The 14,814-nt window shown below is 34.9% G+C and overlaps 1 protein-coding gene across 22 annotated transcripts in view; it reads right to left on the bottom strand.

Moving 5' to 3' along the window:
• Nucleotides 1-14,593, bottom strand: part of VPS13B (vacuolar protein sorting 13 homolog B) — a 438,137-nt gene extending 423,544 nt beyond the window's left edge. For 4 of the 22 annotated variants that reach the window (XM_026082771.1, XM_026082768.1, XM_026082772.1 and 1 more), the window contains exons 1-5: nt 14,237-14,593; nt 12,485-12,608; nt 7,310-7,477; nt 5,185-5,366; nt 2,257-2,431 (exon numbers count right to left, since the gene is read on the bottom strand). In XM_026082771.1, the coding sequence (XP_025938556.1) occupies nt 2,257-2,431; nt 5,185-5,366; nt 7,310-7,477; nt 12,485-12,608; nt 14,237-14,239 (652 nt within the window). In that variant the 5' untranslated portion in view covers nt 14,240-14,593. The remainder of the gene's footprint in view (nt 1-2,256; nt 2,432-5,184; nt 5,367-7,309; nt 7,478-12,484; nt 12,609-14,236) is intronic. The other 18 variants (XM_026082783.1, XM_026082785.1, XM_026082784.1 and 15 more) reach the window with 11 other exon arrangements.
• Nucleotides 14,594-14,814: the final 221 nt, after the last annotated feature.

The following is a 14,814-nucleotide window of genomic DNA, read 5'->3' as shown; positions in this document are numbered from 1 at the left end:
CTATTCTTTGAAAAACTAGGAAGTCACACTCACACAGTCCTTCAAAAAAAGTAAGAGAGAGTAATGAACAGCGACAGCAATTTAACCTTTCTCAGGACAGGCATTATAAATGAGAGAAGAGACCTTGCCAAATGATTTTACTCATATTTGGGGGTAAGAATCTGAAGTTCCATTCCAGATCCCGAATCAGTAGGCAGAAGCTTTTCCTTTCAAACTCAATCTTCCCCAAACTATCTTCCCTTTTCCATCACCCCATCTCACTTACCCCCCATCAAGAGAAGACAAACAAAAACCCACCTACCTCTCCTACCCTCCTTCCATCTTCTTCCATACTTACTGATGTTCATCCCAGTTGTCTTCTCACTACCCAGATAATTTTTGTCTCCAATCCATAGTTCTTTTCATCCAAAATTCATTGCCTCACAGTCCTAACTGTTCTCATGATGATTCATAAGATTTCACTATCCTCTTTCACTCCTTTTCCTATATCCAAACTGTCCTACTCTCCTTCGCAGCTCAAGGAAACCAGCTATGAAGTTCAAGTAACTCTAAACACATCGTAATTCTCTATGGCATGAAAGCTTGGCCAAATTTGGGTGAACTTTGATGGGAATGAAAGAAAGATATTCATGGTACAAAGACAACGCTCTCTCTCAAAGAAAGGGTAATGGAACTCTTCAGAGAAAAGTTGTTATGCCTTTCTCCTGCCAATATTACTATTAAAACATTGTTTAGATGTTCAAGGAGTTTTTAAGATGCACATTAATGACTCTTCTGAAAACAGTATACTTTTTAAAGTTTTGAGAGAAAATTAAGTTAATGTTTTTAGAATATTAATTAAGTACTTCTAATCATATGTCTTGTGCAACAAACTCCACATTTCTTATACGGCAAGTAGTTACTAGTGCAGAAAGCTATTTGAGCTTTAGAGAAAACATAGTAGTACTATTTAGAGTCGTCTTATTTATTTGCCTGGTACTACATAGCAGCAGCATGACAGAGAATTTTTACATCTGGCATGAGAGTGAAATGATTGTCTGTGCCAACCTACACTAAAGGCTGTATTTTTGGCAAAAAAATTTCCACTGCTCTCATCTTTCCAAAAATGTATTATTTCTCTGAAACCAGAGAAGATATCAATACACCATCGGAAAAAAAAACCACAAAACTTACAACTTTTTTATTTTAAGCCATTTAAATTAACATTATAGATTTCTTAAACAGAACAAAATGAATTAATTTAATATTTTACACTGAACATCTTAAACTGCTGTAATACTCTAAACGTAGCTTAAGACTGCCACATCACCTTCATATATAATTACAAGAATTTTCAATAAGTCACTATAGAATACTCCTGACCGTGTAGTAAATATCTCCTCCTTCTCCCCCAGGCCCAAATTCAATCTTGGAAAGATATGCCAAACTAATGTCTTGAGGAAACAGAATTAACAAGCACACCTCTAAATAAGTTCCTCATTTTGACAAGTAAATTAACTTCCCCTCCAAACATTCATATTTAAAAAAAAAAGAAGAAGAAATTGAGGACACAGTGCAAGGTTCACAGCTAGAAATGCATCACTGGCTGTAAGAGTACTTTTCACGCTCCTAGTAATAGTTGGGAAGTAGCAGCTAAAGCCATCACACAAATACAAAGAGAAATCACCCCTCACAAATGTGATGCTCTTCAAAGAATATGTCGAAATGACTGACCATGAAATATCACACAGAAGAGGAATACACGTTCTACCAAAATAGAGGAGAACAGACAACATAAAAGGATAGAGCTACTGAAAATGTAGTGTTTGTGCTAAACAACAAGGTACTACTTTACAAAAATTCTTTGCACTATTATTTCTATTCTCAGTAACAAGTTTCAAAGAAAGGAGAAAGACATCCATTCAAAACTGGCAGCAGTCACATTTGAACTAAATATTAAAAAAGTCAAGCATAGGTATCTTGTTGCACAACACAGTGATAAGCAAATCCAAGCTCCCCTGCTGTGTCACAACTCCTAGGATGGCCTTTTTAGATGTTTAACCTTAATTTAGTGAGGACCATCAGAACAGTTTTCAGAACATAACGCAAAAAAGATGTTAGAGTATTACATACTTACCTAGTGCAATGAACTGGCTCTATCAAATTACAGACTGCCGAGACACATTGCAATAGTTAGCCTTGGAAATTTATATTTGTAAAAAGCAAAGAAAATAAAGTTTTTAACATTTCTTTTTGACAAGCAAAAGCTGTATTTACCTGTGATGCTTCCCAAAATATCCTTAGTGTGGCAAATCAAACCTTCACTTTCCCCATCTTTGAAGTTGCCTATTTCTCCGTAATAAAGAGCAATCCCAAGCTGYATTATGCGTATAAACATAGGAAGCTGCTGATCAGAGATTGAAAGTTTCAGACTTTCAACTAATGTATGAATCTATAATACAAAAGAAAACAGAAGCAAACAATAAAGCATTGTCCTCGTTAAAGCAGCTTTTAAACCACACAATGCCATACTCATTAGGTATGGGAATTCTAATTTCTGAATACAAAAGCTGCTACAACTATGTGATGCAAGGGCTGCAAACAATGATCATTAAAACATATACTCTTTGGGTTGCTACCAAGAAACCTTCAGGTTGAAAAGTCAGACAAAAAAGTATTTTACCTTTTTTTTTTTTTTTTTTTTACAATCATTGCTGGAGAAATCTTTAAAACAGTCACATAGTCATATAAGTACATCTGATTAATTTTTTATTTTCATTATGAAAAACTTCATAAAAGTCTCTGCATTCTAGGCTGTAAAAATTCCAAAGAAAGCCTAAACATACTGGTTTTTATATATAAATTCCTTCATTTTGATTCTTTCCCACTGCCCAGTTGTGAGAGGACAAGTAACAAGGCAGGGGGTGGGGGGAGCACAGTTCTAGAGTGGTTTAATATAAATTAAGTTACACTCCTGGACATCTTCCACGTGTAGTACTACCCGCACTCCCATCATGAAGATCTAGCCCCGCTTTTATACTGTCATTAGAACTCGTCTGCCCCGCAGTAAGGTGACTCAGCTCACTAAAACCAGCAGAACACTATTTATTCCTTTCTGTGCACCTAGTGATCTAGTTCAGTTCACTATGTTGACAGAAAAAGAACAGGAGTGATTTTAATTGGGCATCCTTACAAACATCTTCATTAATCAATATTAAATTTTTAAATATTCAAGACAAAAAAAAGTAGGTAACTAAACTAAGCACAACACAACCAAAATCAAAGAGTATACAGGAAGACAAGATAAAAGACATTTTTGAACAAACTGAAATGTATATTAAAAAAAAAAAAACAAACCACACACCACACAGCAGAGGCAATAAATGACCAGCAGCAAGGATAACTAGAAAAAGTTTCACACAAATTTAATTAAACTACTACTGCCTCAGTGCACTCTAGTATGTGGTTTATGATAGTCCAGTATCCATTAAAAACAACATATTTAATAATATTATAATAATAGTCTTTATTACAACAGCAGTACCATTTTACATAATATGGAAGATTGTCAATATTTCCATTATATAGTCTGTTGTCAGAGATTTTGAATTTAGCCATAAACTTTTGCTCTGTGTTAAAAATTGGCACACAGAACTTAAGCTATACACAAATTACTTTTCCAAAATTTACAGAACTACTTGGCAAATTTGAATTTAAAAAAATAATAATAATCTGGCTTTTTAACATGAAAATTTACTGTCTACATGCAGTAGTCATATTGTCACCATAGATCACAAAGACCTCAAGTGGTAAACTATAGACGGTTATATGATGATACCTCACTATCACTGGAGTTCACATAGACTTTAAAATGTTAAGATACATGGTCCTATGTCATTGAATATATAAATTCTTGTTTATAAAACTCAAAGTAAACTTCCAAAATTGTTATCAGTTACTCTAAAACCAAAAAAGAGAAAACAATTCTTTCTAATATGCGGAGTCTTTGCATACTTATTAATTTGAGATCATCACATGAAAGAATACTCCTTCTGTAAAAATTTAGTCCTGATCTGAAGCCTAATAAAACACACAAGGTACCAGATGTTTGTGTTCAAATATACAGCATTTTGCAAGAATGCTACTCTAGATAAGCATTTATATGGCCATCACCATATTCGAAAATCTCCAAATTTGCCCCAAACCTTCTGGCAAGCAATTAAAGTGCTTAATTAAATTATGTGCAACACATAGAGGAAATAGGGGCATTTAAAAAACTGGACATGATTACTAGTTAGCTCCCAATCTACTAAATTTACAACAACTTAAGACTTCCTGGATCATCTCATGAATCAGTCAAGTGCTGTTTCCTAAATGAAAGGGGGACACTTGTACAAGATGTTCCTGAGAAATGCTTAAGAAAAATTTATCTCAAAATTGACTGCTTTGCAGTACATTCACCTGAAGATTGAGTTTTACGAAAACATAGGAAAAGTCTGGTGTAAAGCCTTTATCTCAACTTGCATCAGTTCTCAATTAATTAGATGGACACTCTGTAAACACTAAGTGCTTACTTTTTTTGCCATTACTAGCACTAGATAAAGGGGTGGGGGGGAGGCACCACACCTCACATGTATGACTGGTCACAGCAGGAAAACTAGAGGAATAAAAGGTAGCTTAGTCTCTCCAACATTTTAGCATTTCAAAATATAAAGATGTCATTTAAAGCCAGATGTCTGTGTGTGATATTGGACCTCTGTCCATTAATAACCAGGCTTGTGTTGCTAATTCTTTTCGAGTGGTTCACTAAATAGCATCAAGACGTTTAAGTTTCCTGTGATTTATGAGAGTTTGGACTACATTTGTAACAATAAAGTAGTAAAAAATGCTTTGTATCTTATTACTGGCATCTTAAAACAAAGTATTTTTTCCTCAACAGATGTTTTGCAGACATATTTTTTACCTTACAACTATTATGTTTTCTTTTTTAAAACTTTATGAAAAACGGAAAAGATTAGAGATCATGATTTCCTTACTTGCACGCTATTACTAATAGTATCGCATGAATAAAATATGACCAAAAAAACCCTTTAGCAAGACAACATTGTTTTTTGATTTTACTGGAAATTTCAAAGTATATTTTGAAAAAAATTCAAAATGTTCACACATGAATAGTACCCCCAAAATCATATTTTGGATACCTACTTTAATAATAGATGGCATTTTGGAGTTTAGGTTATCATAAGTAAAATGCAGACGAGTCCTGAAGGAACATTTGTACAGCAAAGGTTCCTGATAAAATTCAATTTTACCACTAGCGTTTCTCTTATCAAGACATACGGTGCAGTCAGAAAAGTTGATCACCTTTCTCAGTACCAGGTCAGTGGCTTTAAAAAGAAAACAGGATATATACAGGTTATAAAATATATAACATATGAAAAAGTTATATGTACATGTTCTTAACTAGAAGAAAAAAAATATGACCGTGCAACTATTTTGTATTTAAATCAAAGAAGCACCGATTAAGATAAAGAGATTAATGTAACTAACATTTTGGCAAATATATCCCGTAAGTGATGTTACAGTTATACCCTCTTATTTCTTATTCTCATTACAACATCAAAAAAAAAAAAAAAAAGACAGAGCATTAGTACAAAACATTTCCACAGGATAATGTAATCTTATTTGAGAGTTATTTACTTTGTAATGCTTAAATGCAAATTTATCTCAAAGAGTAACGGTAACTGAGCAAGAGAAGAAAGAACAGAAGGGAAAAAATAGATGTTCAAAATAATTCCATAAAAAAACCCTAAATGATAAACCTTTATGTCATTCAAAAGGCACGTTCAGTTTTCATTCAGAAGAGAAAAACAACACCGAGTGAAAAACAGCTGATTTTAGCTTCTAATAAGTTCGGCTATTAAGCCACAGTCAGAATTTGACTAGAAACAGAGATAAAGTGTGGGGAGGGAGAATATCACACAATAACAATTTTTTTTCTTTTTCTTAACAATGTGCATTGTCATGAATAAGTGAGAAAGGTCATGTTTTTGGTTGCTACCTACCCCACTTAGAAAGTAGATGTACTTTTCAGTGGAAGAGCAAGCAGAAGAGGCTCTCTTTTTTCACTAACCCTTTCATAAATTGCCCACGTCTCAACCACCCAATTGAAGGGTCTGCTACAGAGATTAGAGCTACTCAAGTGAGAGAGTTTCCCATTCTAAAGTGCAACAGGGAAGATGAAGAGATGTATACCAGTCTCCAGATCCTGGCTGCAGAGGTTAGTATACATTAACCTATTTCTCCATAGTTTGTTCAAACTTTATGAATAACTAAGCACATGTCAAAGACTGTTGTCCAGCTGGATGCTTAAAAAGTGAGGACAAATTCATCATGCTTAATTCAAATTTTCGTCCTTGCACTGCACCTTAGATCTTTTTATAAAGTAGCAGTATTGCTTTATGTGCAAGGATAGGACTAATGAATATTACTCTCCAGAAAGAATCTTGCATATTTTCCAAGATTTTCTTTTGAATCTTCCAAAGCAAAGTAAGTTATTATATTGATCTTAATATGACATGATTTTGTAGTTTTGTCATAGTAATTTGTAATAATTTTAGCTAGAAAAAAGAAATGGGTCCAGTGCTTAGGAAATCATACTAAATGCCCTGTTCTACCACAGATCTCCTACGTGATCTTGATGTAGTCTTATTGTGACCAAATTCATCCTCTACCAAAAGTCAGTAAGAATTTCCAGTCTTCAAGAAGTTTTGTGAAGACTGGTAATCTGAAGACTGAGACGTTCAGATACTGAAGACCAAGACAAAAAATCAAACAGTTGCTATTTTTTTTCTGAAAATGTGATATGAAATAAGATATGCTTTATGATTGATATGCCACGCTCACTACAGTGCAGCGCATTTTACTACATCTCTAGCCAGCCTAAAGAACTTCAATATAATCACAAGTAACTGCAACAGAAAGCCTTAAGAAGCTACTGCTCTTTCACAAAAATACAAATGGATTGCTTAAGCACTTACAGCCGGGGGCAAAATAAAATGCAGTGACTGCAGGATGGCAAGTATGAGCAGAGGACTTCAAAACATGTTGTATAATCATTTGTGATCATAGAAGTATACCTTAAGAATCAATCTATATTATTGTAATTTGCTCTGCAAAATAAAGAACATGGAAAAACTGATAAAGAACTAAAATAGATGGTATCTATTTTACTTCCAACATAAAAAGCCATTTTTATTAGATTTCTAATTCTAGATGAATGTAAGATTGCCACCACTGTGACAGTGATAATCAAAAAATATCTGCTCACCAGAGATATCCATAAAAGCTCGATCCCAAAGCTCATCCACTGTATAGCATTCTGCAGACGTGATATTGACTGAGAGAACAATATCATCCTCCACATATTTCAATATGAGATTGTTGATCACAATGTTGACATTGTTTACAACACGCCTAATCAAACTCTGAACATAACCTATAAAATAAAAACAATTATTTGGAGTTATTATGAAGACATGTTACCAAACTCATTTACTATTAAAGTGACTACTTCAAAGTTATATTTTACTTTAACTCAGYAATAAACCAAATACCATTGCTTTTTATTTATCCAAAATCACAAGACTCAAAAATGCTTTAAAAAAAACACGCAGCGCAGTTAAGTCAATCAGCCTCCTGGAAATGCAGCAGAAAAATTGGAGAAGCAAAATTCTAAGTACTAAGAAACTAATGCAGCATAAAAAATTGTTTTATGATGGCAAAAATTACCCATCAAATTAATTTTAAGATACAAGACTACAGATTATTGAAGAGCAAGAAATCTATTGACAGTAACTTTTTAAATTCAAAGATGTTTAGATATAGGTTTGAAAAGATGAATGCCCAAGTTATCAGGATACTGTGCAAGTATGCATACATTATGCCTACTTCCCCTCTCAACTAGCTTTTAAAAAAAAATTTTTAAAGCATTAGTATTCCTAATATTCTTTCATTCCAACCTCTAGTAGATCCCCGTCATGCTCAACAAGGCCCCTGTGAGGTATAACAAAATCAGTTTCTGTCAACAATCAAAATAGTGAGCACCTGCACTGAACCCTGCCAGGAAGAAATCCATTTAAATTTGTTCAGACGTAATGTGATTGGAAAAACGATCTCGCCTGGATTCCCAGCAGGCAGTAAACACTCATATTTTAACAATATGGTAAAGAAATTAAATACTACCCATATTTGTGTCTTTTCTGTATACTGAACATAAATATGGGGCTAACTAATTTGTGCTGGAAAAGGAACAAGTCTTAAATTTCTGTGTTTTAAGAATTTATAACAACACTCACATATTCTATCTAAAAATACATCTACTACACATTATGAAGGTCTAGTTTGGTAACTATTCTGAAAAAATGTAATTAAAAATGGTATGGGTTTAAATCCACAGGTTTAGAGGGTAGTCCTCTGAAATATGCCTTAAGACTCATTTATAACAGGAATTTTAATTAAATTTTAAAAAATTTAAATTAATTTCAAAATGTTGCATGATCAGTAGGAAAAAAGTCAGGCTGCTTCTTCCATTCTACTCTGCTTTTTCTAGTTACCCATAGCTTTCACACTCAAATATCGCACTTCATCTTAGAGTATGTGGAGGATTTTACCATTAAATAAATTATTTTCTTCAATACCACAACTACACACTTTATATACCTGACTCACATCTACACCAAATGTTTTTCCTTTTTCCAGCATTCAAAACATTCAACAAGCTCTTATTTTATTAGATGCTAAAGGTGCTTTCAGATACCACTAGTAGAATATTTTGATTCTGATTAGGTATATTTGCATGTAAAATTAATATTCAATATCTTAATTGTACAAAATATATCACTTTTCTTATCATAACTCATCTTGCTTCATTTTATGCTATTTTTGAGCCCTCTGAGTAAGTCTAGCTCTAACAGAACAGAAATACCATTTTAACTTATCCTACCATCTTGATAGGCTTGTGATTGTATTAAAGCAAAACCTGGAAAAAGTTTTAGAGCTTTGTTTATATAAACAGGGAATCCAAAAACCCCAGGGAAAGTCCAAATTCTGAAAGTTTAGTACTGTTAGATTTCTAACCTAATCCGAGTATACGTTTTTGTCCGTCAATCTAATAAAAACTACTGAAAGATACATAGAGTAACTTTTAAGAATTTTGTCACTGACACATCTTAAAATAATAACATATATTTTTAGATTATATTAATTTATAAAATCTGATGTATTATTTCAAGTATTTAAGGGGCATGATTCTTATTTCTATTCCTTTAAGTATGAATAAAGAGCACAAGGGACCTTATTTCCTGACTAGAGTGATGTAAATTGGGCTGTCTGTAAATAGAAGTTGGCCCAAAGCATTTAGCTGTTTTTCTTAAGAGCAAGGCAGAAACATGCAGATTAGATAACCAACAACTATAAAATCATAACCAGTAATTTAGCTACGATCCTGGAGCAAGCTACTAATTTCATCAAGAAAATTGAAGCTGTCCCTCCACAGGTCCAAAAGATTTTTCATTACTTTGCTTTCAGGGGTCTTTCAAACTCAGTCCAATTTACATTTTCCTGCTGTGAACAACAAACATTACAAATCCAGTATCACAGCAGCAAAGACAAAAAGAAAAAAGCAAGTTGTATTGATAGCTTCCAGCATTATTCAGGAACAGAGTAACACAACAGACTAATCTAAAATCCAAAATATTAACTTTCAGCTGCATGTCTTTTTGCTAGAATACATAAAATGAGAAAGCAGAATTTTATCTCCCAAGTGAAATAGGGGTCAGGGATTTGATAAAAGCTTTGTCACCTTCTTCTGCCAAGACATTTCCAAACTTGTGGCGCAGCATATTGTTAGAAATACCATGCAAGCACCACCTCTCCAGTTAATTTTAGCTTCAAATATACTGTAATCAGATTCTTATGAATGAAGATCAGTCTCTCAAAAGAAGAATATGAATTTAAACTGTAATTTCCAGCATTCAACACAAAGCAAAGCAAAGCATCAGCCAGTTCACATGTAATTTAGAATAAAGGCTTTTGTTCTGTTTTAAATACAAGCAGAGGAAAACAGGTGGGGGTCGGTTCTTATTCCTGTAATTTTTAAGCATGACACTGAAAATCCTTGCCTTTAAAATTCAGATATTGTATACCAAAGCAACCAAAATCACCAGAAAGGGTGTAGGGGGAATCCTCTCCTGAGGTGCAACCCAGTATCTACGTGTATGATATTTTCAAATTCACCAGAGGCCCGTAGGCTGCGTTGTGCAGCAAGAAATACGAATGCTCTTTCGGCTCCAACAGCCAAACGGTACTGTAGCAATATAATTCACGGAGTGATCTAACTGATTCAAGAGAATTGATATCATCAGATTGGTGGCATCTCCCATAAGTGTAACAGTGCTAAATTATTATGCAAGCTAGAAGATTTTGAGCCGAGCTCTGCCTACCTCCATCTTCTATCTCTGAGAGCACAGCAGAGCTAAAGGACACTTAAATCTTTCGACAAATGACAACAACAATCTATTAGCTACATCTTCCAAAGACTAAAACAAATATAAGGACTCAACACTGTACTAAAATCCAAGATGTGCAAATTAAAGCTTACCAAGGCCATATCCTATAACACAGGGAATAAAATCCTCTTTTAAGGAGCTCTCTACTGCTTGTCTAGGCATTTTACCACATAGAACTTCTAAATTAAACAATGTTATTTAACATCAAAAATAAGCTGCACTTGGAGACCTCAGTCACATGAAAAGTGACTTGCAGTCCATCCAATAAGGTAAGCTTCCCATAAATACCCGCTGAACCATTAGGCTTTATCAAGGCTGATGCACTTGATGAAGGAATGGGATAGCAAAGGAGGAGGTGACAATACCCTACAGATTCACAGAAGCACAAACTACAGCTAGAGAATCTATCAGACTGTAACATAAAAACTGTCACCAGGTATCACCCAACTGAGCATAATTATCATTGAAGAAAACATCACATTCATGAATGAAGACTCGCAAACCCAACTTTCAATACCCATGCTGCATTTACACCTGTGAAAAAACATCTTTTGGAATGTCTAACTTCACAAGATGCCGACATTACAATAAGGAGGCCTCCAGCCTTTCAGTGTCTGAGACTGGATCTTTCCATGAAGAGTGCCCAGAAGGCACTCAAGGAAACAAATCTGAGAAACCAAAGTCCCAAAATTGTCACTGAGGGCAATATAATCCTCCGATTCTCTAGCCTTGATCTGCAGGCAGGCGAGGCCCAAGGAAGGAGCCCCCGGAGCACAGAAACTGCAGCGCTGCCCATKGCCGCACAGGGGGCAACACCAGACCGGCAGTTCCCACCCCGGGAAGGTTACTTGACCTTGGAGCCCTACAACAGCCTCCAGACTTGGTTCCACAAGGGCCCATTTCAAAACAACATAATAGTCTACAATACATAGTATTCCACATACCAGACTTAACTTGAATCAAAAAAGACCACTGAAGGTAAATATAAACTTGAGCTTTCTGTTAACAAAAAATAGAAGAAAAGACTAACAAAAGACTTTTGTGTCTTAAACCCATCTAAAGTTACATGTCCCAAGAAAACAAATTGTAATTCATTCCAGCACTCTCAAGTTTCATTTTTTTGCACAAAATGACACCTCATACATCAAATTTCTGTGCAAACTCAGAGACTAAAATAATTAGAAGAACACACTCTTTAAACCTAAATAGTTCTTCAGGTATTTTTGAACCATATAAATATCTCCAAGTTCAACCAAAACAAATGGTACATCAGGAAAAAAAAAAGTAAACATCTCTATCAGTAGATAGAGGACATAAGAACAAACAGAATTATTACTCCCATAGGAAGACAACCCTACCTTCCAAACAATACTAAGAACCTGAAAACAAAAGGGTAGCATGGAGAAAAAAAAATGAATTTGAACCTTAGAACAGTTGTGAGCAGTAGAAAGCATAGATTGATCTGAAACAGAAGCAGGACAGTAGAGGATAAAATCTAACATGCTGTTCCTCCAGCACAGCTCTCGCACTGATCTCCCTTGCTCTAGGAAAGAGACATGGATCAAGACTCAGGATATTGTTTCTTTTAAGACTCCTCTTGACAGAGATTAAAAAGGAAAAATTAGGTAAAAACAGTGGTTAAATGAAGTTTTTCTCAGCCCTACATAACAAATGGATTATGTAAACTTAAGGATGCAACAAAACGGAAGGAAGATGGAAGGATTAACTTCAAGTTTTACTACAATTTGGTTCTGTTTTATAATATTCAAGTATTCTACTGACCTTTATGTGACTTGCAGGTGGGCAGACCTTCTAAAACACGAAGCCATTTGATGGAGACATAAAAGACTAACTTAAAAATTCTGGCCACCCAAATAAAATTTAAGTATTTTCTATCATCACTCAAACACAATCCAGCTTTTAAAATTATAGTTTACCTGGAGGTAAGTCGGGGTCAGGAGGAGCAGATTGTTGAACTCGTCGTGGTTTCACTGCCGATTTCATGCTTTCTGTGGTACTGCGGTTTGTTGAACTGGAACCACAACTTTCGTGGTCTTCTTGCTAAAGGAAAAGAAAGCAACTAAGTCAACCAAACAAAGAAGAAAAAAAATATGCGGAGAAAACAACTCTGAGAATTAATCTTCTGTCAGTATTTTTCCTTCAGTACAATTCCGTACATCCATCTAACTATAGAAATGATTACAAATTTAGCTGGACAACACAAAAGTGATTTTTAATTATGATTAATACTCATATTAACTAAAAAATAAGATTCAGTTACTTACTGATTTCAATTGAACAAAGAGTAACTAGCTGCATTGCTGCTGAAACATTCCTTAAGACAAAGCAAAAGCCTCACGAACTACAAAAACAAGCATGAGAAACTGCTCACTTTTATCAGCTTACAGCCTGCTCATGAAACAATCTCAAACAGCTCCAAGATGTCGTGTCCATTCTAATACAGCTAACCAAAACCATCTCACAAGGCAAATATTTTCTCAGACTTCTAAAACAGCAAACATGGCCCCAGAAGAGAGAAATGAACTGAGGACAACTGCTCCTCTTGAGCTTTGATATGACTTAGTCACCTTTAGGAGTTTAGAAACAGGAAACATGGCTCATAACTACAGAATATGATAAAAAACTTCCAACACGAAATTCACACACACACAAAAAGCTTGATTAAGTGAATGTGAGTTTTAAATACCTCACTAGCATGCAGAGGTTCCCATTACATTCCAGAATGACAGTTTAATTACAACACTCCAGTGCTAGAAACCCAAGAAAAGGGACGCAAATATTCTTGAAAGTGTATTAGGAGAGTGGGTTGGGGAGGAAACAAATACTTCCTTTTTTGAGGAAAGCCAAAGTATCTCTTGAAAAGATGTGGCCTCTTACAGGTTTTTGTTTGCTTGTTATCTCTTCAGAAAAGCAGCAAATACTCTCTGGGTCATGGTGCTACTAAGATCACAGGAAGGGTTCAGAAAAAGAAGGGATCAGGGAACATATGTAAAGTATCTTAAAATTAAGCTGCAATATTCTTAAATCCTCTAAAAACCAGACACCTTAAAGTGTATTTTTATTTTGTACAGGATGCATCATGTGCTTCCTGGCATTTCTCGCTTCTTTTAATGCTCTCAGAAATTATGAAACACAATAGTAACTTCACATTACTTGCTTGTGTCTCTTTGAAACAAAATTAAACAAAAAAATTAAGTAACATGCAATGGCACACTTTAAACAAAAAACTACAACTTCAAAAACAATTCAAGAGATGGTTTCTTTCATTCCACCCCATATTTAGAAAAGCAGAATATGGAAGGAAATTCTCTGATAAAGGGGAAATAACATTTCAGAAAGAAAAGCAGAGATGAAGAGCAATATAAGGTTAGACCAAAAGAAAAATAAATATAAGACAGAACTTACATGGAAAAAACACAGAACACAGACCCCTTCATACATGAGAAGGGTAGAAGATAGCTTCTAGAAGAAGGTTATCATAAAAGATTTGAAGTTTTCCAGTCATGAATACGGAGTTGTAACAAGCTACGCTTCTCAGCAAGAACTGTGGTCAGGATCAGATCCTGGAAAATTCCGTTTTTTTAATTATGATTAGCTGGCTACTACAGTTATACAGGACCTTGCACTCACCAGCTGCAAGAAGAACGAAATGCGTGTTTAATACCAACCATGTGTGTTTTGTTATCTTGGACAACCTTCCGACACTTTTCATTGAGGAGTGCGCGTCTCCTAAAGACTCTCCCAGAACTTCTAACTGCAGTACAATTTCATTACTAGGTCAGCACTGTCCTCTTCAGAGCATATCTCAGCAATAATGACAGCTTCAAGTTCATGCTGTAGTTTTAAACCCGGGCTTCCAGAAGACTCTTCATCAGCATAAATATTTTGTAATCAGAAAAGCTCACCTCTCCTTCACATCTTCAGCTTGCTGAGAAAAATTAGATCCCAGACTAAGTCAAAATTTTTGAAATAACTTTTAACCCACCCTTTTTGTTGGACACTAGTTCATATGCAGCATGAAAATATTTTTTCAGATGAGTCACCACACTGCTATTTCTGTTTTGACCTTGCAAAAACTGAGATGCCAGGGTGACCACACAGCTCAAATAGTGCAGTTCCTTCTTTACCGGGCTTACGTACAGACAGTACAGCCTGCTGTAGTAGGACTACTTACTGATTTGATCTGATACGATTACATTATGCTTGCTTCCTAATACTTATGTTGACTACGACAAAAAGAAAGTTA

Source organism: Apteryx rowi, unplaced genomic scaffold (genome assembly GCF_003343035.1).
Source record: "Apteryx rowi isolate R43461 unplaced genomic scaffold, aptRow1 scaffold_591, whole genome shotgun sequence".
In the NCBI taxonomy this organism is placed as follows: domain Eukaryota; kingdom Metazoa; phylum Chordata; class Aves; order Apterygiformes; family Apterygidae; genus Apteryx; species Apteryx rowi.
This window is presented reverse-complemented; position numbering and strand designations above follow the sequence as displayed.